The following is a 26,050-nucleotide window of genomic DNA, read 5'->3' as shown; positions in this document are numbered from 1 at the left end:
TGCCTGCACTTTTAGTGTCATAGCTAAAAAATCAGCACCAAATCCAATGCCATAAAGTTTTTGTCCCAATGTTTTCTCCTAAGAGTTTTATAGTTTTAGTTCTTATGTTTGGGTCTTTGATCCATTTTGGGTTAGTTTTTGTACATGGGGTAAGGTAAGGATCCAACTTCATTCTTTTGCACGTGAATATGCAGTTTTCCCAGCACCATTTGTTGAAAAGACTGTCCCCTCTCCCCTGCCGAGGGGTATTGGCACCCTTGTTGAAAATCATTTGACCATATAGGTAAGGGGTTTTTTCTGGGCTCTCTATTCTATCCATTTGTCTATATGTCCATCCAGCCTTATGCCAGTACTATACTGTTTTGATAACTGTAGCTTTGTAGTAAGTTTTGGAATCAGGAAATGTGAGTCCTTCAACTTTGTTCTTTTTCAAGATTGTTTTGGCTATTTGGGGTCTCTTGAGATTCCATATGTATTTAAGGATGGATTTTTCTATCATTGAGATTTTTTTTTAAATTTATATCTTTTTATTTTTTAAATTCTCACCCAAGGATATTTTTTCCATTGCTTTCAGAGAGAGTGGAAGAGAGAGAGAGAAAGAGAGAGAAAGAGAGAGAGAAACATCGATGTGAGAGAGACACATTGATTGGTTACTTTTAGAGTCCAACTGGGGCAGGGGATCGAGCCTGCAGCCAAGGTATGTGCATTTAGCCAGAATCAAACCCAGGACCCTTCAGTCCATGGGCTGATGCTCTAACCATTGAGCAAAACCAGCCAGGACTCTATCATTGGGATTTTGATAGGGATTTCATTGCGCCTGTAGATCACTTTGGGTAGTATTGACATTTTAACAATATTATGTCTTCCCATCCATGAACAAGGAATGTGTTTCCATTTATTACTGTTTTATTTAATTTCTTTCAGCAATGTATTATAGTTTTCAGTGTACAAGTCTTTTACCTTCTTGGTTAAGTTTAGAAAAGAACTTTCAAAAAGTATTTATAAGAGGGAGCAGAACTCCCCACTCCTTAAGTGTGGGCTGTGTACAGTGACTTCCTTCCAAAGAGCACAGTGGAGATATCTGGCAAATGCTACCTCAGCCAGGTGATCAAGATTAACATCAATAGCCATAAATCATGTTGATAGTATGTACCTTTTTTTTTGTAATCCTCACCCAAGGATATTTGTTCCACTGCTTTTCAGAGAGAGTGGAGGAGGGAGAGAAAGAGAGAGGGAGAAACATCGATGGGAGAGACACACGTCGATTGGTTGCCTCCCGCTTGAGCACCAACCAGGGCTGGGGACTGAGCCTGCAACCGAGGTACATGCCCTTGGCAGGAATAGAACCCAGGACCCTTCAGTCTGTGGACGAATGCTCTAATCACTGAGCCAAACTGGCTAGGGCAATAGTATGTGCCTTTGATATGATGTGATAAAAATGGCACTTTATTCTGTGATCTTCCTCCCCCAAACCCGTAATTCCAGTCTATCCTTGAGGAAAACATCAGACAAATCCCAATAGATACAATCACAAAAGACCACATATTATTCCATTCATGTGAAATGTTCAGAACAGGGAAATCTATAGAGACAGTTAATTAGTGGTTGGGATAGGGGAAGGAAATGCGGGGGTAGGAATGTGATAGCTGAAGGTTACAAGATTTATTTTTGAGGTGATAAAAATGTTCTAAAATTGACCATGGTGATGGTTGCACATATCTGTGAATATACTAAAAACCATATTAAAATATACCAAAGACTTTAAATGGGTGAATTGCATGGTATATGAATTACATCTCAAGAAAGCTATTTTTAAAAACAGGCATCCTATAAAATACCTGGCCAGGACTCCTTGAAACTGTCAATAAAAACATATCCTCGGGTGAGGATTAAAAAAAGATGTGATGGGGGGAATATTCAAGTAGATGTAATTGTGCTTTGTTTTGTTTTGTTTTGTTTTATAAACCTTCAACCCTCCCATTTATTTTTTTACACTTTTAAAATTAAGATATTCATATAGCATAAAATTCACCCCTCCTGAAAAGAACATAAATATTTAATGTCAACTTTAACTGAAAAAAAAAAATCCCCCCTTTAAAGTATACAACTCAGTGGTTTTTAATATATTCACAAAACTGTGCAACTATCTCCACTATTCCAAAACATTTTAGTCACCCAAAGAGATTCTGTGCCCAGAAGCGGTCACTCCCATTTTCTTTTAGCCCTAGATTTTGCTAATCTACTTTAGTATCTCATAGAGCTGCTTAGTCTGGACATTTAATCTAAAGGATATCATGTAATATGTGGTTTTTGTGGCTGAGGCTCATCATGCTGCGGCATGTATCAGTACTTCACTCCTTTTAAGGCTGAATAATATCCCACTGTATGCATATGCCTCATTTTGTTCATCCATCCGTTGATGGACATTAGGGTTATTTCCACTTTTGGTTATTACAAATAATGCTGCTATAAATGTTGGTAACACATTTTTGCCTCGACATTTGTTTTCATTACTCTTGGATGTATACCCAGGAGAGGAGTTGTTGGTGACTCTAAAGTTTAACTTGAGGAACTGCCGGTCTGTTTTGCAGAGCGGCTGCACCATCAGTCATTCCCACCAGCGGTGGGAGGGAGGGAGGGAGGGAGGGAGGGAGGGAGGGAGGGAAGACCACCTTTTGATACAGCAAAGAGACGGAAGAGAGAATTTCTTCTGCTTCCTGCACTACACTGGGGCGGACAGCCCAGCGACGGCGAAAAGGGAGAAGATGGAGAGTGGGGAGAAGGAGCGCCAGCAGAAAAGAAGGAAAACAGGAATTTAAAAAAGAAAGAAAAAGAGAAACAGTCTCCAGTCACCTGATGGAAATTAAAAACGAGCTATGCAAAACATCTTCATAAACATGTGTGTATAGTTTTATAATTTAAGAAGTTCTGTGGAATCTGGCCTCGGGATAAGACACGCTCCTTTGCCTGAGAGGATGCGGGCTCAGCGCCGCCTTCTCCAGAGCTCACTTTACGCAGAGTGTCCTCAGCAGAATCACCGCCAGCAAACACTTACTTGCTCATCCACCCCAAGGTCCGAGTTCCGAAGAATCCAGTTTCAAATCCGGCATCTCCTCACGTCCACCCTCTGCTCCCAGTTTGCTAAACTGACGGCGGCCGCTGGTCGCCCTACCGGGGCCCCAGGCTCTCCAGGTCTCCGGCCAGCTCCGGCCTTGCCCTCCGGGCGCTCCCCAGCTGGCTCCCGTCTGCCTTCCTCTCAGCCCTGCCGAAAGCAGCCCCTTCCACACTCACACTCCTTTCATCTTCCGCATAGAAAAAACAAGTTTAACCTCTCTATAATCAAATACATGCAAGCGGAGAATATAAGGAGATCATCGTTTTTAGCTGCCAAATTACCGATGATAAAAATAATTACATCATTGAACCCAGGCTGAAGGACAATTTTATAAACCATTATAACTCTACTGGAAGACAATTTAGCAACATGCTTTAACGTTTTAAAGCATGCACATCTCTCGACCCAGTAATTTCAATTCTAAGACTCTATCAGAAGAATTTGTCAGAAGCTAGGCAAGCATTTATATACAGGCACGTTTATAATCTGTAATGGTAAAAATTAAGTAAACATATATGAAAATGAGGGCGGGATTTTAAACTTTACGATCCATTCCTATTATGGGAACCTATACGACCGTTGAAAATCATGCTTTCAAAGAGATTTTGATAAAATGAGAATATACTCACCAAGTAGAATATGCAGGTATGCACATCTTATATGCTATACGTGTAGCATAAAAACAAGAGAGCACGTATAATCCCAAACCGGTTCTCAACATTGGTGTACCTCAGATTCTCCTAGAGAGTTTACGAAAAATCACAAATGTCCTGGTTCCGCCCAGATCTGCTGAATCAGAACCTCAAGCTAGTTGGGAAGCAAGAATACGGACAACTGAAATTACGCTCTTCGCACCACCATCAGTATTGCATTATTTTACCTCTGTCTGTCTGTCTGTCCCCGCTGGAACGCAAGCTTCAGCCTGAATCTGCAAGTTGCTTCGCATAAGCAAAGGGGAGGCCGGGGGGGGGGGGCCTGAGCCTCGCGGGGGTCGCGCGGGCGGGGCTGCGGCGGCCGGGCCTCGGGGGCGGCGCGGGCTCCAGCCCGGCCGGGGCGCGGGCGGGGGACTCCGCAGGGAGAGCGCGCGCTGCGCCCGGGGGCCGCCCCTCCTGTCGGCCCGGGGGATCCCCGGTATTAACACGGGGTTAGTTCCTCGCGACTGAGACACCCGACGGCGCTGCTGCGGACGAGCGCGGACATGCCGAGCCCCGCGGTGAGGAGGCGGGGAAGGGGCGAGCGCGGCCGCCGCGGGGTGGGCCTCCAGGGCCAGGCGAACTCACCTGGGGAAGCGTACTTTTCGTGGAAAATCTCATAGGCTCTCCTGTGGGCGTCCGCGAGGGTCTGGAGACGCGAAGATCTTGATTTCTGGTGGGGAAGTTCCCTTATCGCCGCCTCCAAGTCGCTGAAAGTGAACCAGGTTTCAACCAGGTCCCCGAAGGCGCGGAAGGCGAACGCGGCGTAGTCGGCAAAGCGGCCGGCGAAGGCTTCGCTCGCGCGGCCGGGGCGCGCGCGGGCGCGGGCGGGGGCGGGGAGGCCCGCGCGGTGCAGGACGCCCAGCGGCCGCAGCCCCGCCGCCCTCACGGCCCCCAGCAGGCGCCGGTAGCAGCGCACGGCGTCCTCGTCGGGCTCCTGGGAGCTTCCCGCGGGGAGAAGCTGCGCCCACGACAGGAACACTTTATAATGGGTGACCCGGGCGCCGCGGACCCCGCGGAAGTACCCGGGCAGGAGCGCGGGCAGGGGCTGGCGGCACGCGGACTCGCCGGCGGCCGCGGCCGCACCCGGGCTTCCCCGCGCGCCGCTCGGGGCGCGCAGCACGCGGCCGGGCAGGGGCCCGGCGGCCCAAAGGAAGCTCCCGTCGGGCTCCCAGGCCAGCCCCCAGCACGGAAAGCTTAGGAAAACCGCCAGGACTGAGCTCCAAGTGGGCTCCATTTCCGAGGACCCGTTCGGGGGAGCGTGGAATCCTTGCTTTATAACCACGGCCGCGGGTGTGAGACGCTGATCTTTAGCACTTAATATTTAACTGGGTTATCGATGCTGGTGCAGTCAGTGCGCCGGGCACCGGTGTGATAGCAGAAGGCTGCGAGACCGTAGGAAATAGCAGAGCCGCAAGTGTCTCCCACGGTGTAAGCCGAGGGGCCTGGAAAACGCCCGGAGGAAAACAAGTTCTCCACGTTTTTGTCTTTCTTAAAGATTATGTTAACATTTGTTTATATAACAGAACAAAAATGAGTCCCTTTGCCAAACTCTTTTCCCCCTTTAAAAATATATAAGTAAATGATGAAACATTTTGTCAAAGATTGGAACAATAAGGAAACATCTGCAGAACCTGTCCATTCCCTTCCCTCACCCGTCTCCTTCCGAGCAGCACTTTCCGCGCTGCTGCCTCCCCGGTTTCTCTTTGTGCAGTTTAATGGTAGTTCAGGAGTTTGAAAGCTGGGTTTAAATCTCGTCTGGAGAAGGTGGCTTAATTTCTCTGTGCCTGTTTCTTCATCTGTAGAATGGAAGTGGACAGGTAGTGAGGATTAAATGAGGCCATTCTTTAGGAAGTTTAGAACAACGCATCTCAGTGTTATTGCATATATACAATGCAAACAGGCAGGTGCGTAACATTTTAAATGTGTAATATAGTTTAACATATATGGGATTATGGTTGTTACTTAGCTGTCTTTTCATTTAATAGCTGTTGGAGCTCTGTCTATATTAGAATATAGGGTGTATATTCTAAAATTATCCACTAGATGTATATACACTTTGAATGATTATAAAGTCAGTGTTTATTAACATAAAGTTCGTTTTCAAAATTTGAAAGAATACAGAAATGAGTATTTTTTTTTTTTTTGTCGATGCCTGTTGTCAAACTGGTAACTGTTCTGATCCAGACACTGCTGATAATGTGAAGCAATGGAGTTGCAAACATCAAGAATCATTTCATTCGGTATTTGTGTGCCCTCAATTCATTGATTATTGCCGATTTTGTACCGTAAACTTTATCTTTTATGTATACTCATAAAAAAGTCTAGTGGATAAATTTTCTTTGTTGAAAGCTTAGTCTGGCTTCACCCATTAGTTCAAATCAGTTAAACCTGAAAAGGAGTGAAAATTAAGTCAGTTACCAGCTGTTAAAGTGTGTATACATTTTGGGGACACCCTGTGTCCCCAAGTGTGTATACAAAAATGTATACACACTTTCAATAATTAGGCAGTGTTTGTACTTCCACTGTGTTTTCAAACTTCCAGTAGCATTTTAGGACAAATTTCCTTTGTTTAAAGCTTAGTCTGGCTGAAAAGAAAGAAACATTAATTGCACTATCAGCTGTTAAAGTGTTTGCACATGTTTTTGCACACCCTATATAGAGATCCACCTCTTTTTAACAACACAGCATTCATTCCACAGTAAGGAGGTACCATAATTTAATTTCTTGCATATCGAACCACTGGTTCTATCTTAATTTTAATTGGTTGCAAATTAATATCTGTATCTATACCTTACATATCTTTGTCCACATGTGTGACTATTTCTTTAACTTAGATTCTTAGAAATTAAGTTGCTCACCCAATGACATACCCATTTAGAATTCTGATTGAAATCCAAGTAGTCTTCCAAAACAGGCTTCTTCAAATTTAAATCCTATCTGCAGTTAGAAATATTCTTAAATCTCTCTGCTTTGCTAACACCTGCTATAAAACTTTACATTTTTCACACTTGAAAGAATGAAAATATCTCCTTATTGGTTTCTCAGTTTTCTGCTTAGAGGTGTAGCTCTTCATGTTAACTGGCCACTTGTTTTTCTTCTGAGATTTATATGATTCGTACATTTTTATTTTAACTTGTTACTGAAATAGAAACTCTTAGTAGAGTTTGGATATCATGTATTAAAACGTGATAGAAAAAAATGTCCTCCAGTCTTTTCATATGGTTCATGGTGTCTTTTAAGGTACATTCCAGGTACCATAGTGTAAAAGTCTCGTGTCAAACCTGTATTTCCTTATTCTGTTTTCAATCTTTAGGTATTTAGCCCATCTTGAATTCTGACTTTATGTATATTGTGTGGCATGCCTTATCAATTTCTAACATGTTATTATTAGAATAGTGGGCCATTCTTCTTCCACTATTTGAAATGCCACCTTATCAGAAACGAAATATCTACACAGACGTGGATATTTCGAGACTTTCTACTGCTTGACTATCCATTCCCGTGACAATACCACACAATTTAAATTTCTATACCTGTATAGTACTTTTCACTTTATGATAGGACATAGCCTCTGCTTTCATTCTTTTTCCTGGAATTTTCTTGGTGTGCACTCACACACTCAATCTTTTCCTATTTTTTAAAAAAATAGTAATTTATCTCATATACAGGATTAAAAAAAATATCTTTATTGATTTCAGAGAAAGGGAGAGAGAGAGAAACATCAATGATGAGAGAGTCATTGATCGGCTGCCTCCTGCACGCCCCCAACTGGGGATCGAGCCAGCAACCTGGGCATGTGCCCTGACCGGGAATCACACCTTGATCTCCAGGGTCATAGGTCAATGCTCAATCGCTGAGCCACGCTGGCCGGGTTTACTTACTGGAGTTTTAAAGATGGCCCTGACAGCTTCAAATCTGTAATCACCATTCTGTTGTCTCTATCAGTGAGTCTGGTTTTTGATTGTTGCTTTTCGTGTTATATCCCACAAATGAGTGAAATCATGCGCTTCTTGTCCTTTTGCCTGACTTACTTCACTTGGCATAATACTCTCAAGATCCATGCATGTGGTCAAAAGTGGCAATATTTCAGTTGTTCTGTGGCCGAGTAACACTCCATTGAATATGTGTACCATATCTTTATCCAGTTGTCCACTGAAGGACACTGAAGTTGCTTCCATGTCTTGGCCACTGTGAATAATGCTGCAATGAATGTAGGGGTGCATATATGTTTAAGAACAGGTATTTTCAATTCTGGGGGGTTGATATCCAGAAGAGGGATTGCTGGGTCATATGGTAGCTCTATTCTTAATTTTTTTAGGAACCTCCATACTGTTCTTCATAGTGGCTGCACCAATTTACATCCCCACCAGCAGTGTGTGAGGGATCCCTTTCCCGCACATCATCTCCAACACTTGTCATTTCTTGTCTTGTTCATAATAGCCGTTCTAACAGGTGCGAGGTGGTATTTCATTGTGGTTTTGATTTGCATTTCCCTTATAACAAGGTGATATTGCGCATCTTTTAATATATCTGTTGGCCATATTTTTTATTGTTATTTCAGAGTGTACTCTTTCTACTTATTAAAAAAACACAGTATGCTTTGTTACACTGGCAGTAACTTCATACATCTCATTTTTACCAAGTCTCTTGATTGCATCATTTTCTCTTGTGCTTAATCTTGTGTTGTTTTGTTCATTATGGCCCCTAAGCGTACAAAATCCACAGCCAATGATGCCATATTGAGTGATTGAAATGGAAACAAAATTAAAAGTGATTTAAGGACCACAAAGGTGGAAAATGAGTGATGGTTACTGCTCACCAGTCAGGCAGGTTCCATTTAATCATAGCCACAATCTTAAAGAGCAAAACAAAGTAATACAACCTGTTAAAGAATCTTCTTCATTGAAGGAAATGAGACTAACAAGATATTTTAGAAGGACCTATATCAGACATGGAGAACCTGGATTAAAGACCAGCCAGAACTGCATCCCTCTCAGCACCATGACGATCACGACCAAAGCAAAGTTTGTTTTTGATGTTGAAAGAAAAGGCAGAACTCAACCATGATGTTGAATTTACTGCTAGATCTTGGCAAATGACTGAAGAATCATTATTCAGTGCATGATGTAAAAGTGAGTGGTGGGTCTGCAAGTGCTGATGTGAAGGCAAGCTGAAGAGTTTTTGGAAACCCTAAGTTGATGGTGGAGGAAAATTACTTGCCAGAACAAATATTAACTATGGGTGAAAACTCCCTATTCTGGAAACAAATGACTGGAAGGACTGATCCATTAGGCGGCCACTGCAATGCCAGGGTTCAAGACTTTTAAGGACAGACTAAGTCTTGCTTGTGGGCAGTGTTGCAGGCTACAAATTAAAACCTTTTGTGATCCGGCACAGTGAGAACCCCAGGGTCTTTAAGCAAGGCAATCAGCACACACAGCCAGTGTACTACAGGGGCAATAAGAAGTCATAGGTGACCAAACTCCTCTTCCAAGATGCCTTCCTGAATTGCTACACCAGAAAAATGGAGAAGTACTGTTTGGGAATAACATACCTTTCAAGATTTTGCTTATTGTTAATAATACTCCTAGACATCCTTTTTATTGGTGATCTGTATCCCAATATAAAAGTGGTGTTTCTTCTTTCAAACACCACATCTTTGATCCAATCAATGGGTCAAGGAGTTATAGAAGCTTTTAAGGCCTACTGCCTGAGGTTACTTTTGCCCAGGCTACTGCTGCAACTGAAGACACTAATTCAATTCTGGAATGATTACGTTGATGGCTGCATCAAGAACCTTGCTTGGGTGATGTCACCAAGAAGTGTATGAATGGCATCTGAAAGAAGACACTCAAGAGGTTTGTCCGCGATTCCAAAGGATTTGCCAGGTTGAGGAGGTTGCAAGAATTAAGGCTGTGGTTGAGATGAGATGGCAAACAACTGTAACTTGCGTGTGGGTGAGGATGACATTGAGGAGCTCCTAGAGGCAGTTCCCGAGGAACTGACTGAGGAGGTGTTGGAAGTAAAACAGGAACACAGCTAAAGGGGCAAGTGAAAAGGAAACTGCAGAAAAAGAACCCCAAGAAAATTCACAGTGAAGGGATTAGCAGAAGCTTCTTCAGACCTCAACAAGCTCCTTATAGTTTGAAAACATGGGCCCAACACTGAAAACTTTTCATTAATAGACAGGGATGTTCATGGTGCATTATCTGCTATGACAAAAAAAAAGAAACCAAGCAAAGCACCATGGGCACATTTCTGAGAAGAGTGACCCTTCCTCAAGAAGAGCCTCAAGCAGGTCCTTCAGGTGTTCCAGAAGGCGGCATCATCACAGGAGAGGACGGTTCTATGCTGTTAGTGCTCTGAAGACCTTCCAGTGGGACAGGATGTGGGGTGGAGGACAGTGATATTGATGATCCTGACCCTGTGTAGGCCTAGGCTACTGTGTGTACTTGTGTCTGAGTTTTTAACAAAAAAAATTTTAAAAAATATTAAATGGAAAAAGCTTAAGAGAACAAGGATATAAAAAAGTTTGGTATAGCTGTACAATGTTTGTTTTAAGCTATTATTACAAGAGTTGGTAAGTTTTTAAAAATTTATCACATAAAAGTTATAGTAAGCTAAGGCTTTTATTATTGAAGAAAAATATTTTAAACTGAGCGTAGCCCAAGGGTACAATGCTTATAAAGTCTACAATAGTGTGCAGTGATGTCCTAGGCCTTCAGTTACTCAGCACTCAACTCACACCCAGAGCGACTCCTAGCCCTGTAAGCTCCATTTATAGTAAGTGCCCTGTACAGGTGTGTTTTTTTTCCCTTCTTCCTTTTATGGTGTGCTTTTACAGTATTTTTTCTATGTTTAGATGCTATAGTAGGCTAAACCTAGTTTGTGTGTCCCTATGATTTTTGCACAACAAAACTGTCTAGCAGTGCATTACTTAAAACATACCCGTCAATAAAGGATGCATGGTTACATAGCCTTTATTATGCCGAGGTTCTCTCCGGAGCTCTGCACCCACTTTGTCATTATCATAAATGGATGCTGCATTTTGTAAAATGCTTTTTCCTACGTCTATTGAGACGACTACATGACTTTAATCCTTCATTTTTTCCTTTTTCAATTACAGTTCACATTCAGTATTACTTTGTATTAGTTTTAGGTATACAGCATAGTGGTTAGACAATCATATACTTTACAAAGTGGTTGCCGATATTTCAAGTACCCACTGGGCTCCATACAGTTATTACAATATTACTGACTATATTCCCTATGCTGTACTTTACATCCTCATGACTTATTTTGTGACTATCAATTTGTACTTCTTAATCCCTTTAACTTTTTCACCCATCCCAACACCCTCCTCTCTGGCTACCATCAGTCTGATCTCTGTATCTGAGTCTGTTTCTATTTTTGTTCATTTATTTTGCTATTTAGATTCCGCTTGTAAGTGAAATTGCAAGGTATTTGTCTTTCTCTGTGTCTTATTCCACTTAGCACAATACCCTCTAGGTCCATCCATGCTGTTGCAAATGGTAAATTTTCATTCTTTTTTTATGGCCGAGTAATATTCCATTTTATATACATACCACAGTGTTTTTGACCCACTTGTCTATTCATGGGCACTTAGGTTGCTTCCAAATCTTGGCTATCATAAATAACTGCAATGAACATAGGGGTGCATATATTCTTTCAAATTAGTGTTTTGGATTTGTTTAGATACATACCCAGAAGTGAAATCTCTGGGTTATAAGCTATGCTTCATTTTGTTAATGTGGAGTATTACACTGGTTGATCTGCATACATTAAAACATCCTTGAATCCCTAGAATAAATCCTGTTTGATCATGGTATATGACCCTTTTAATGTATTGTTGAATTATATAATTGTTTAACCACTATGCTGTACATCTGTAACAAATATAAAATTAAAAAAGTGAAAGACTCTGTCACAAGTAGATGGAAACCATAATTAGAGTACAAATAAATCAAACAGACAAATGCAAAACAAGTTATTTTATTTTGATGGAAAAAGAAAAAGCAGTCGTTAGCAACTGAAAGTTATTTCCCCAATAAAATTCTACATACCATAAAAGTAATGGACCTTTTTCCTACACATGAAAGCAAAGGTCTTAGTTATAGAAACCACACATTATTGGGTTCCAACTTCATTTAGATAAGCAGCAAACTAAACAAAGATAAAGCCCATGTTGGCATAAAAGTGTATGACAGGAATACGACACAGGACCATCAACTTGGTTCTTGTTACTCAAAAATAAATCTTCTCAAAGTATTGCTCGCAGAAACATTCTCGCTAACAGAGCTCCATTAGGACCCCAGGCTCCAGGCCAGGAGGTAGAAGGCCGCAGTTTCTCTGGTTAGTCGCTCTCAGTATCTCAATCTTCAAGCAAGTAGTTAGGGTTAACTACCAAGTAGGGATCTTCTTCATAGCTTTCACTTCCTTCTGTGGAACCTTTTAATCCAGCTTGGGTGAGCTCAATCAGAACATGGTCCTGTGAAACACAAATGTTTGTCATTAGGTCTCCAGTGGTATTATAGAAATGCCAGACACACAGCACTTGGCCCTTTTCCTGAGTGTTTGCTACTAGCATTTTTTTTTTCATTTCCCCTCCAGACACTCCTAGAAAAAGGGCTGTACCTTAAAATCATATTAAGGTTCTGCTAAACCTCGTTCCCATTAGGATGTAGACCTCATACCATAAACTTCCTTTGAAAAATTAAGAAATACGGCCCTGGCCAGTGTGGCTCAGGTGGTTGAGCGTCACTCCATGCACCAAAACGTCACTGTTTCGATTCCCGGTCGGGGCACAAACCTAGGTTGCGGGCTCAATCCCCAGTAGGGGGTTGTGTAGGAGGCAGCCAACTAATGTTTCTCTCTCTCAAATCAATAAAAATACTCTAAAAAAATTAAGAAATATGTAAGTAAGCTCAATAGACATTGTGATTTTATTTTTAATGTATCTTTATTGATTTCAGAGAGAGGAAGGGAGGGGGGAGAGGGGGAGAGGGAGGGAGGGAGGGAAGGAGAGGGAAAGAGAGATAGAAACATCAGTGATGAGAGTCATTGATCGGCTGCCTCTTGCATGCCCTGGACTGGGAATTGAGCCCGCAACCCAGGCATGTGCCCCGACCGGGAATCGAACCAGTGACCTCTTGGTGCATGAAATGATGCTCAACCACCTGAGCCACACTGGCCAGGGCCGTATTTCTTAATTTTTCAAAGGAAGTTTATGGTATGAGGTCTACATTCTAATGGGAACGAGGTTTAGCAGAACCTTAATAATGACTTTAAGGTTCAACCGCTGAGCCATGCCTGCCTGGACAGACATTGTGATTTTAATAAGGTTTCCTGGTGTATTACATCAAGAACTTGTAAATATAATTTCAAAAAAGACAAGACATAATGTATGAAATGTAAGATTATGCAATTGTGTAAAATCCTCTGATAATGTTTATCATTATGTTTACCACTATGATAAAAGTGTTTAGTTTCACTTAGTATTTTGCTAACTTTAATTACTGGTCATTGAACTCTTTCATATACCACCCACTCATAATTCATTTAGAATTAGAATCTGAAGATAATGAACATGAAAAATTTCACTCTGATCTATGAGCTAATAAAATATGCCATGTGGCTAAAAAATACTGCTGACAGATTTCAAGCCTATGATGTACCTGTACGTCAATGTAAAACATCCACAAATGAGGACTAGCCAAGCCCATATGGAGGAACTCAGGGAATAGAGATTTGATCCTAAGGTGGCAAAGTCCCACAGAATGAGCACTAATGCCATTAGGAGGGACTGGACACTTCCAAGTACTCAATGTACTAACACACCCTCACAGGAAGAACATTTGATCAGCACAGAACAAGTTCTCTAGTCTTTTGAGCAAATTAGCTCCAGCAATGAGTCAAACTTAGTTTAGATCAGTTAGTTTGTTTTACAGTGTGTCCCAGGTGGATTTCCTGCATGGATCATTTTATCTTACATGGATCCCAGGGAGCTCTAGGGAGGGAAGGGTTGGCCTGGTGCAAACACACTGCCTACCACTAGGATGATAATTCTGAGTACCCATGACCCCGGCTCAGCCCTATTTTCATATATATTATTTATTAAATTCTGACCTGAGTAGCTGTTCTCATCACCCCCCCCCCCCCCCGCCCAAAATCATACACTCAGTTGCATCTACTCTCACGGGTAAACAGTTTTTCAGGTAAGGCAGCCCTCACATGTGACACCTATAATATTTATATAGTGAACACTGAAGCGAATTACAGTACAGTTGAATTTCCACCATTTGAACAGAAAAATTCAATCATTTAACAAATATTTGACCTGTTTATGTACCAGGCAACATTGTAGAACCTGAGGATACAGTGGTTAATAAGACAAAGTCCCTGCCCTCATGGGCTTGCATTCTAATGAGAGAGACAAACTAAACACCTAACTAAGGAATATATTGCCAGGCAACAATAAGCACTATGAAGAAACAAAAAGCAGGGTAAGGGGGTGACAGCAAGGAGGCTATTTCAACAGGCTAGGCAATAAAAACCTCTTCCAGAATGGAGGGGACCTGGGGAAAGAGACAAAGGGCAAGTGCAAAGGCCTTCATGTTCCATGTCTAAGGAATAGTGACAAGGCCAGAATCACCAAGTAGAATGGGAAGAGAGAGGGCAATATAATGAGGTCAACAAGATAGAGGTTTGTCTGTGTAGGGTTCTGCAGGCCACGGTACTGGAGACTGGATTTTAATCTAAATGTAAGGGAAGAACTGGAAAGTAGGGCACTAAAATAATTTGACTTGTTAAAAGATGCCTGGCTACTGGGCAGAAAGCCAATACAAAGGGGGACAGATACAAGGTGATGAGAACAGAAAATACACAAAAGGCAGGGCTCCTAGGATTATTTGCTGCTAAAAGAAAAGTTGTGAGGGAAAAGTGGAATCAAGAATGATTCTAAGGTGTCTGGCCTAAAGCAACTGAGTAAATGGGCATGGTGGGGGAAAAGGAAATGTTTTGAACACATTAAATGCGTGAGATGCCTATTATTTTGCAAATAGACAGCTGGGCATATAGATCTGGAGTATAGAGGAAAGGTGAGAGATGGAAATTTAAACTTGGGAGTTATCAGCAGCTGGATTTAAATTCATAGAACCAAATGAGAACATAGAACCAAATGAGATTAGTGAATGTAAATAGAAAAGAGGTCTGAGCACAGTACTCCATTTAAAAAGTGACAAGAGAAAAAGACACTAAGGGAAATAACCAGTGAGACAGGAGAAGACCCAGGAGAACATGGTGACTCAGAAACCAAGGGAACAAGTATTTCTTGGAGTGATCAACTGTCACAAATGCTGCTGACAGGCTAAATACTAAAAATGGCCAATTGATTTGAGTAGAGAGGAAGTATGTGTGAAATGGTCCTTTAAAAGAGTGGGAAAATGAACTGACTAGGGAAAAGTAACAGCACTGGGTAGGGCTACTGTGAAGTTGAAAAGATACAGAAGTTGTCCACTGGAGGCTTGTGGTAATGCATTTAAATAAGAATGGGGACATGGCTGTATGCTTTTCTCTAGACACTTTTAACTACTTGGATTTAGGTACAAAAAAGAATTAGCTTTAACTAAGACTGGGGCTTTGTCAAACAAGTAAAACAAAGAGAGAATGAAGTCGAAAGTAAAAGAAAAGAGTGATTATTAGAATGTAAACTGGATAATGAAGGTAAGGACATGAGGAAGATGAAATGTGAAAAATAGGTAATAGTGGCCGGTGCTTGAAGGTTTGTGGTAATGGGAGTGAAAGACAAAGGTTAAAAACACTCAAATAATAAGACCCTAAATCCACCTCCCCAGATTTAACTTACGTTCTGCTTATTTTTGTAGAGGAAATAAAGCAATTAATTGCTGTTAACTCTCTTTTACAACTCATAATTCTGACTAGATCCCAATGATTCAAAATTAATGAACATCTAACAAACCTACACATAAGGCATGAGCTCCCTCACTCATTAATACCCAAGCAAGGAAAGTTCTGTACGTACATAGTGGGTGAGTCGATAAATGACTTTCTCTATGATTCTCTTCTTATTTATAAGTTCTTCTTCAGAATCTATTTCTGATTCAATTTCCTTCAAGTACCAGTTAACAAGCTCACTCCTCTTTAATGCCGACTCATCCTCTTCTGCAACAAAAAATACATTTAAAAGGATTAAATTATCTTTCTAACAAATTGTACTATCAAACCTTGGGGTCTTTATACACAACAAGATGTGTACAGATTAGATAACCACCAAACCAGTCAGAAAGTACACCTGCCAAAGTAAGATTTGCAGTGTTCCAGCATAAGCCTGAAATAACCTGTCATATTACTTGTATGCCTGACTTTACCCTGAAGAGAAAAATCAAATTAAATAGATTACAAGAAACAAATTTCTTAAAGCTACTAAGATTGCAGAGTATAAGGTGCTTCCTTCACCTTCTTACGCTTCATCATCTATGAGAATGTCTGCCAGCAGCAACTGAAGGCATAAATTAGGAGTGAAACAACAGCAAGCAAAACTTGAACGTAACTTTTTGTTTTTGGGAAAAGTCTTTATGGAATTGAGGTCAATTTTGAGAAGTAAAAACCACAGGAATTCACTTAAAAATTAACAATTTATTCCATCAAGGTCTATTCATACTGACTGAACTGTCTGATTCTTATAGTCTGAAACAGAACTCTAAATTCATAAGAAAAGTTGGAATCTGAATATTACAACTATCACAGAAATAAAGTATAATAAAAAAATTCTACTTAATCTTGTTCCTAGTAATTGCTAATAAAATGCAAAATCAAAATAGGAAAATTCTAGCTTTACTGATAACTGCCTTTGGAAAGTTTTATTATGATTGTACAGTAAGTACTCACTTAACACTGTTGATAGGTTCTGCAATTTTAAGCAAAATGACATATGATAAAACCAATTTTACCATAGGTGAATTGATAGAAACAAGAGTTAAATTCCTATAACATCTCGTAAGTGCTTAACTAAACGATATTATTTGAGGACCTGCTGTACGGAAACTTCAGTGGTTTGTTCAAATGTTCTTGGTAACAGTGACCTTGGTTTAAAGTAGTTCTCCCTGTGCTGTCCACCTGAAGACTGAGAACTAATAACTTACTTGGCTGAGTGAACAGTTTCTTTTTTCTTATTTTTAAGAAAAGAAGAAGATCCAGTAGAATTTATCTATGGAATGCAGACTGTCTGGGTGCTAATCATATCTTTGCCCCATCAATGGTCAGCCATGCTTAAAATGTGGTTGTGCGAGAAGTATAATGTGAACACAAGAACATGTGAAATCCCAATCTTTTTAGGTGAGAAGGGAGTGAGGATAAAACCCGTCTGTCCTAGTGGCTTCTTTACTATCTTTTCTTCTGCTGCCCACCTGCTGGTCCACAGTTATCACGGGAAAGAAAGCAGAGGTTACAGGGCTCAAATCTTTAGTAAGCCAAGACAATCTCTGGTGTTCTTCTATTCCATCTCAGATAGGACACTGTGATGATAGAATCTGTCTGGAAGTCAGCATACTGGAACTTTTAAGTAAGAATTGCCTGATGGCTAACCACCAAATTAAAGTTTGACTCCTCGATTTCATTATTTTTCCTTCTACCTTGTGGCTGACTATAGGTTGATATAACTTGGAACAGCATGGTAAAGCAGTTAAAGGGTAGGAAATGTACCAGTGTCCAGGTATCACACTTTATGGAGAAATGAGGGTTTTACTTCATTTCTAGTCTGGAATATACTTGTGCTGATAACCATCTTTTGAGTTCAACTACTTGCCTATGAAACATAAATAACCTAGGAGTTCATACATTTTAAATAAAACTGTAAGGAATAGTGACTTTGCATCTGTGAAAACATTATAAAGTGCTTCTTTATGTATTATCAAATCCCAAATTCTGCTTCAAAACTATTAAAATTGGCCAACATTAATAAGAATAATCCATAAATCTTGTCTGACAATGAACTTGTGGGGAAATGTCCAGACTGGAATATGCTGACACTCTGCAGATCTTCTTTGCCAAAGTGAGCTTGTCTAACAATTTATCATCTCTTCTGACAAAATACAACCCTTAGCAATCAGAAGAGGTTTATGAGGACACAGTTTATGTAAATAACAGCTTGGGGGCCTCACCTTCTTCCATCTTTCTGAGGTGAAGCACAATAAGGTTCGAGATTCGGCAGTATTCGGAGAAGCCCAGCCTTAAGGAGACTTTTGGAACAGAATCTCGGTCTGTGTCTTCACTGTGGCCGTTGATTCCATTCACAGGAGCAGGACTGTCAGCGTGACCTAAGTGAAACATCAACCACCCGAGTCTTCTTTCTGTTCCTCCCAAACTCCCCCATCAAATGTTTATAAATGTACTACTTATATTTTAATACTAATTTCAAAACAAACATAAAGGTATACTCAGTATTTAGTAATTTCACAAATAAAAATTAAAAGTAAATTTCTAAGTGCTATTAGTGAATACAAACTAATTTAGAGGAAATAGGAAGGATGAGAGATATAAAGATTTCATGATCTAAAATGCAGCTGTAGCCCGGCCAGACGTGGCTCAGTGGCTGAGTGTTGACCTAGGATCCAGGCGATTGGGGTTTGATTCCTGGTCAGGGTACATGCCCGGGTTGCAGGTCGATCGCCAGTTGGGGGCGTGCAGGAGGCAGCCAGCCGATCAATGACTTTCATCATTGATGTTTCTATCTCTCTCTCCTTTCCTCTCTCTGAAATCAATAAAGATACATTAAAAAAAAAAAAAAAAAAAAAAAAAAAAGCAGCTATAATATATGCAAAATTTTATTCTTTTATGTAAAATTTTAAATTCTCAGAATTTCGTTTTAATGTACTTGAGAAAATGTTTTTAACTCAAAAGCAAAATAACAAAACAAATAAGGCTGGGGAATTAGCCCACTATCACCATTTTGGTTTATTTTGTCTTTTAAGCATTATATATTTTGTCAATTATTTAATTAAAATTTAACTTGTAAAGAGTTTATAATTCAATATCCATTTTTTCCCTTTTGCTACGCAGACTTCAAAACCATCAAAAAGGGAACCAAACCTTGACCTCCTGGACCATAGGCTGATGCTCAACCGCTGAGCCATGCTGGCCGGGCAACAAGTGCACTTTTACCATGACATTTCAGAGAACATTCTGGTCTCTAATTCCAGAACAGTCAATATTAAGAAGCATCTCACCATTGATGCCATCTGGGACCTCATCTACCTCCATTTGGGCTTCTTCGTCTTGATCTAGATTGACATCAGGTGTTTCTACCCGGATGATTGATTTGTTCAGTAATCTGAAAGCTTCCTTCACATGTTTAGGCTGGACCTAAACCAATCAAGATGAGGTAAATCAGTAAGTCTGTCTTCCTAGTATAACAAACAGACTTTCTCCAGACAAAATCACAGTAGTATTTTGGTTTTCTCACACTCTCCCTCTCACATGTATGCAGAACAACTTTCATTCACTGCTGGCGGGAATATAAATTGATATAACTACTGTGGAAAGCCATTTTGGTAATCTTTACTAAACTGAACACTTGTACAACCTATGACCCAACAATTCTGGTCCTAAGTATATATACCCAACAGAAATGTATACATATATACATCATACTGGTCAAATGATATGTATGTCCTGTAAGAACCCACATGGGAAACTATTCAGGTGTTCACTGACAGAAAAACTGGTGAATCATTGTGATATGTTCATTGATAGAACATCACATAGCAATGAAAACAGAATTACAGTACACAAAACATGAATGATTATCTTAGTTTTAACACTATATGTATGAAAGAAACCAGACAGAAGGGAGAACACATTCTGTGACTGCACTTATACAAAGCATAGAAGCAGGAAAAAACTAACTTAAGGTGCTAGAAATAAGAATAACTGTTATCCTTAAATCCTTATGTATGTGGTCAAATAATCTTTGATAGAGGTGCCAAGACCACCCATTGGAGAAGGATAGTCTCTTCAACAAATGGTGCTGAGAAAACTGGATATCCCATAAAAAAGAATGAAGTTGGATCCTTGCCTTACATCATAAAGAAAACTTAACTCAAAATAAAGACCTAAAACTACAAAATAATCTATAAGAAAATGGGAAAAGCTTCATGGCACTGGATTTGGTAATGGTTTCTTGGATATGGCATTAAAAGCACAGGCAACAAAAAATAAAATTAATAAATGAGACTACATCCAATTAAAAAACTTCTGGGTATCAAAGGAAACAACAAAGTAAAAAAGGCAACCTACAGAATGGGAGAAAATATTTATAAATGATATGTCTGATAGGGGGTTAATATCTAAAACATAAAGTATACCCACACGCATTGTAGCATTATTCAAAACAGACAAGAGGCGTGGAAGCAACCCAAATATCCACTGACGGTTAGATAACAAAAATATGGTATATACATACAATGGAATATTATACGGAAGGAAATCCTGTCCATGCTATAACACTGATGAACCTTGAGGACATTTAGCTAAGTGAAATTAACTATTACCAAAATACAAATAATACTGATTCCACTCATAGTACTATTTAGAGGTATGTAAAGCAGCCAAACTAGAGTAGAATGGCAGTTACCAGAGTAGATGGTGTTCAGTGGGTATAGAGTTTCAGTTTCACAGGATGGAAAAGTTCTAGAAATCTTTCATACAATAATGTAAATATACTTAACACTGCTGAACTGTAGTATTAAGTATAACTGTAAAATGGTTATTATGACAAATTTTATTTTACGTGTTTTTAACTACAACTGAAAAAAACCAGTTTAAAACAACCATCAGTAGAAGAATGGTTAGAGTACTATGTAGTTGTTAAACACAAACAAAGAAAAAAAAATGGTTATCCTCCGAGGAGGGTAATAGTGATTGCAAGGAAGCACAAAGGAGGGAGGCTTTTGAATTGCTAGTAACAAAAGTTCTACTTCCTGATCTCGGTAGAGGTTACACAGGTATGCTCACTGAAAGTTAAATGAATTGTACACTTTTAAGTTTTGCACTTTTCTGTATGTATGTTTTACTTCAATAAAAAAGCTTATTTGAAAGAAAAATGACATGTTCATGTTTTGGAGGTATTGCTTTAAGACCTTTTATATATAAGCAAGTTTCTCTAAATCTCCCTCCCTAACTAGCTGAGCCCCATAACAAGATAAACCCAGCAAAGCAGTATAAAAACAACAAAAAATAGTTAATGAGGAAACCTTAAGTCATTTAAGAAGTCAGTATCAAGACATATCCTAATAAATTTACTGATGTGAAAAAATAAAAAAAGAATACTCTGGAAAAAGAGAAAGATCAAGTTACTTATGGGAGCAAAATTAATAATCAAGGGCTTCCTCAGATTTTCCCACAGCAACAGTTAATGTCAGGAAACAGTAGAAAAGTTCACAAAATAAGAAAGTATGAGCCAAAGGTTGTAGATCAAGCCAAGATGTCATTCAGGTAAAGGCTACAAATAACAGAACACTAAGACAGTATTATTCTCATGAACGTCTTTTTTTTTTCCATTGAACTCCTTAGCCAGATTTCAGTCAGCCAAGAGATGGATTAGAAAATCACATGACAAAGTCATTTCCACTGAGCCTTGCATATGTTTAGCTACAAAACTAAGATTAAAACAAATGTGGGAATTAAGAGTGACAAGACACAATGTAATATGCACCCTGAAGATAGAGAAATGGGAAGGGGACAGAAGAGAACAGGAAGACCTGAGAGAGAAATTTGCTGATTGCCTCTCATCTGTACCAGAGTCAAAATATGATAAGTGATAGATAAGCACACCTGACTGCACAAAGATATTACTAAAATCAGGTGGTTGAGAGGTAGGGGAGTAGAGAATATGAAACATGCTGGCTTTATCACTGTTCATAGTAGGGAACCAATAGATAACTAAGGGCATAATACAAAGCAAATAAAAGTTACCATTAAAATAAAATACAGATTTTCTGAATATCAGATCTGCATATCTGAGCAGTTTCCTGAATGAATGGCATTAACAGTAACTTATCTCTATATGTATTCTATAATCTATGACATGATTATCACTACTATTAATCTAACCACACTCAATAAATGCTTGATAGCAACCTTCTTCAAGGGAGAAATCCCAAGGTTATGTATCCTATGAGTACTCAATAGTTATATAATGCTAGTATGTCCCAAACCAAAGATAAAAAGATGCTTATAAGCCAACAAATCAACTTCTCTTCCCACCCATTATGTTAAAGTGACTTTGATACCTCATCACAGCAGTGCATCCGAGCCATTGCTTCAGAGAGACGGATCATGCTCTCAAGCTGTCGCACTGTAATCCTCCATGAAGACTTGGTTACTCCAGAGCCATCCCTCTGGCGGAGACGTTTATACTGTTCCACAATAAAGTCCTCCGACTCTCTGGAAATCTGTTTCAGAACATCACTGAAATCAGAGTCTTTCTACTTAATGGGAGCTGTGTTAAACAGAGGTTTAAGAGCTTTCCAGGTGGAGACATTTTGGGGAACTGAGAAAGTTGAAACTTTGAAGCCAATGACAAAGAATTAACACTGAAATGCCTTTCTACAGAAACTAATACTCAGGAGGCCTGTGAATTCCATGAACTACTTTTATGAGCAGGAAGGCAGCGGGGTTAGTATTTATGCAAATGACCATTTTTTAAAAATATGTAACAAGCTGAAGCAATGGGTTTGGGCACAATGACCTTTTACACAAGATGCCAGAGCTCATTAAACAAATTAATTCTCAGGCTATTCTTGACATTTAATTAATTAATTTCTGTTGTCTTTAAGAAAAAAAGGTCCACATATATAGTATACACCAGCTATTTCAATAAACCTTATTATTTGTTGAATAATAACAAAGAAGCCTCAGTTTTTCAGAGCAAGGAACTCAGCATGGTAATCAAGCATGCCAAGGTCACAGAGGGACCTGTGTGTACTCAGTTATGAAGAACAAATGTCTCTTCACACAAGTGACGCATAACGCTTAAGATTTAAATGAATGACTAAGCCTTCTTTTGGGAGAGTGAGAATTAATCTCAATATTATAAATAATTAAGTGAAAGTTATGGAGAATTAAAATCTAAGAATAACTCCCAAGCCCTCTGGCCAGGTGGCTCAGTTGGTTGGAGTGTCATCCCGTGCACCAATAAGGTTGCCGATTCGATTCCCAGTCGGGGAGCATACAGAGGGCAACTGATGGATGTTTCTCTCTCCCTCTCTCTAAAGTCAATAAACTTACCTTTGGGTGAGAATTAATAATAATAAAAAGGATGCCTACTTTATTCAGTTATTCAAAACTCTTCACCCATAATTTTTTTTATTACAACCTAACAAGGAAAAGAAATGGAATTGTTGAGATATTTTTAAATGCCCTTCTCTCAACTCTCTGAAAAAACAAACTGTTCTAAAAAATAAACAAAAACCCCAAAATAGACAAAAATACCTTAGAAAAAAACCAAACAAGTACAGGTTCAGTTTTTTCCATATAACCCTTTTGTCTAAATGCCACTCAAATATACCCATGATGCTCTATTGCAGTACAAAAAGGGCAGTTTACCTTTGGTTTAAACTGTCTTGCAAAGAGAAGATACCTCCGAATATCATCAAGGGAATAGACACGATCAATCGAATCCTCAATTCTTGAATGCAAGTCTACTATGCGCCTGGCAATAGCATAATCTGTAACCTAATTCAAAACAAACAAAAACCCCCACTTTGATCAGTCACAGCAATATCCACTCCAGACTATCCTAGGCATTAAGAAATTATTTATAGCTAAAAACAAGCTCTAATATGCCAATAAAAGATGTATTCATAGGTACAAAGTTTGGTACCAGTTTCATTTAAAATCAAGTTGAAATGTTTACCTTTGCCCCACTCCAAGGATATTCGTGAAGGAATTAACAGACTTTAATACCAATAGCAGAACCAAGATTTCTAGGGTCCTCGGTATATGCCAGGGACTATTGCCTAAGTGTGTCCAGAAGCATTAACGCATGCAACCTTCACAAAAACCTTATTAAGTAGGTAGTTATTATTCCTATTTTACAGATGAGTAAATTGAGGCCCAGAGAGGTTAAATAACTGGCCCAATATCACACTAAGTAATGGAGCCAGGATTTGAACAGTCCAGCTTCAGAGTCCATGCTCTTAGACACTGCATTCTATTGCCACTCATTAATACATAAAGATAATCACCACAGAATTAACGCTGAGGAAAAAATCGTACAAAAAATAAGCAACTCACTCTCAAATGGTATAGAAAAAACCATGTTGATGTAAACAGAACATATGATATAGCAAATGGGGCAAAATGTTAATATGTAAATAGAATAAAAGTAATATGGATATCATATGCACTATTCTATTTCTTGCAACTTTTCTGTAAGTTTGAAATTATTTCCAATTAAACAGTTAAAAAACTAATTCAAACATTCACATAATAGAAAGCAGCTTCTATTTAGGTAATATTTAAAGTTTTGCTGTAAGGAAGGGCTATGCATTGAACCTAAAGCAATATAGGACCTCCTGTTCAGCAATTAACAGTACAGCCCATATTAGCTTCTCCAGAAAGTCATTTTGTAGTTCTGTGCACATCTGAGCTGTGCAATGTTATTAAATATTTAAGTTTAAGTATAGATGACTCTAATAACTAACATGTTAGAATCCAAGTAAATCCACAACTTTACATTCAATCCTCAAACAGTTCCATAATTAGGGGGAAAAAGCAATACACACTAAATTTTATGAGAAAATATATGAGGACTAATGATTCCTGGTTTGGAGAAAGAAAAATAAATTTCTTTGGTATTTCAATTTTTTTCAAGCTTACTAAAAAAACCCCCAATAAAACAAGAAATTCTTATAAAAAGAGTGTGGTTGGGAACTATGTTTTCTTTTTCCTTTTGAAAATTAAAACACAGTAGCAAGCCCTGGCCAGTATTCTCAGTGGTTCGAGCGCCGGCCCACACACCAAACTCTCTCTCTCTCTTCTCTTTCCCTCCCTCTCCTTTGCAGTCTCTATAACAAAAAAAAAAAACAAAAAACAACAACAACAAAACAAAAAAAAGGAAAAAATACCATTGGGTAGGATTAACAACAACCAAAAAAACAAACAAACATGCAAAACAAAACAGTAGCAAAAACAAAAAACTTTATATCCCTCTGTACAATTAAGTGGGACCAGCAATTCAAATGACTTTACTTTGAAATGCTTAATAAACCCTTGCCCAATCTGGGAGAAATGAAAGGCCAGTACAAACACATGGGCCAGCTGTTCAGGAGTATACATTCAAGCCTGTCTCACTCAATTACTCAAATTGGAAATAACAAAGGAAGCTAAGAGTGACAGCTCATGTTGGTTACCTCATTACATTCATCCACAAGTATAAAGAAGAGATCAAATCGGGACATGATGGGAGCTGACAAATTTATATTCTGTTTCAACGACTTTGATCTGTCATAGTGTCCACCGATTGGATTTGCTGCTGCCAAAATGGATGTCCTGGCATTCAGAGTAGCCTGACCACAAAAGAAAGAATTGTGATAGGTTTAAAAAGACATTTGCAACAGCCAAAGCACATATGACAAAATGCTTGATCAGTTTCATAACTGATTAAATGCTAACCAAAATATTAAGATATAATTTTTCACCTACTGATTAAAATTAAAGTCCAATAACACACAGCACACAGGCACTCCCATATGATGATGGTGATACGTACGTTGTGCACAGCCTTTAAGCCCAAAATTTCCTGTTAGAAATTTACCTTGCAGTTAGATACAAGAAGATGTGTGTTCAGGGAAATTTACGACATTGCTTGTAATCAAAAGGCTCTAAATGACCCAAATGCCACTCTGTAGGAATCTAATTGGGATACATACAATTGAAAACCATGCAATAACTAAGAAACCAAAGGAAATGTAATATGTGCTGGTATAGGAAGATTCACAAAATAAAATTATGGTGTTAAATGAGTAAGGGACAAAACTATATGTATTATGCTTATTTGTATATAAAATACTCCTAAAAGAGGCATAAACTCAGCAGGTATTTCTGAGTATTTATTAGTGCTGGGAATCGCAGGGGAAGGTTTCTCTTTTCATATTTTAGTGTACTGCTTAAATTTTCTTTAACTACTTGAATGTATTTCTTT

General features: G+C 39.2%; 2 protein-coding genes across 3 annotated transcripts in view; both read right to left on the bottom strand.

Moving 5' to 3' along the window:
* Nucleotides 1–5,044, bottom strand: part of LCT (lactase) — a 48,889-nt gene extending 43,845 nt beyond the window's left edge. For both annotated transcript variants that reach the window (XM_087819433.1, XM_087819434.1), the window contains exon 1: nt 4,396–5,044. In XM_087819433.1, coding sequence (XP_087675559.1) covers nt 4,396–5,044 — 649 coding nt within the window. The remainder of the gene's footprint in view (nt 1–4,395) is intronic.
* Nucleotides 5,045–11,807: 6,763 nt separating this feature from the next.
* The window catches only part of MCM6 (minichromosome maintenance complex component 6), a 30,576-nt gene continuing 16,333 nt past the window's right edge, over nt 11,808–26,050 (bottom strand). The window contains exons 11-17 of the mRNA XM_016205138.2: nt 25,260–25,415; nt 23,452–23,580; nt 22,137–22,298; nt 19,074–19,209; nt 18,009–18,164; nt 15,872–16,011; nt 11,808–12,319 (exon numbers count right to left, since the gene is read on the bottom strand). Coding sequence (XP_016060624.2) covers nt 12,203–12,319; nt 15,872–16,011; nt 18,009–18,164; nt 19,074–19,209; nt 22,137–22,298; nt 23,452–23,580; nt 25,260–25,415 — 996 coding nt within the window. The 3' untranslated portion in view covers nt 11,808–12,202. The remainder of the gene's footprint in view (nt 12,320–15,871; nt 16,012–18,008; nt 18,165–19,073; nt 19,210–22,136; nt 22,299–23,451; nt 23,581–25,259; nt 25,416–26,050) is intronic.

Source organism: Miniopterus natalensis, chromosome 8 (genome assembly GCF_054644295.1).
Source record: "Miniopterus natalensis isolate mMinNat1 chromosome 8, mMinNat1.hap1, whole genome shotgun sequence".
Taxonomy (NCBI): Eukaryota; Metazoa; Chordata; class Mammalia; order Chiroptera; family Miniopteridae; genus Miniopterus; species Miniopterus natalensis.
This window is presented reverse-complemented; position numbering and strand designations above follow the sequence as displayed.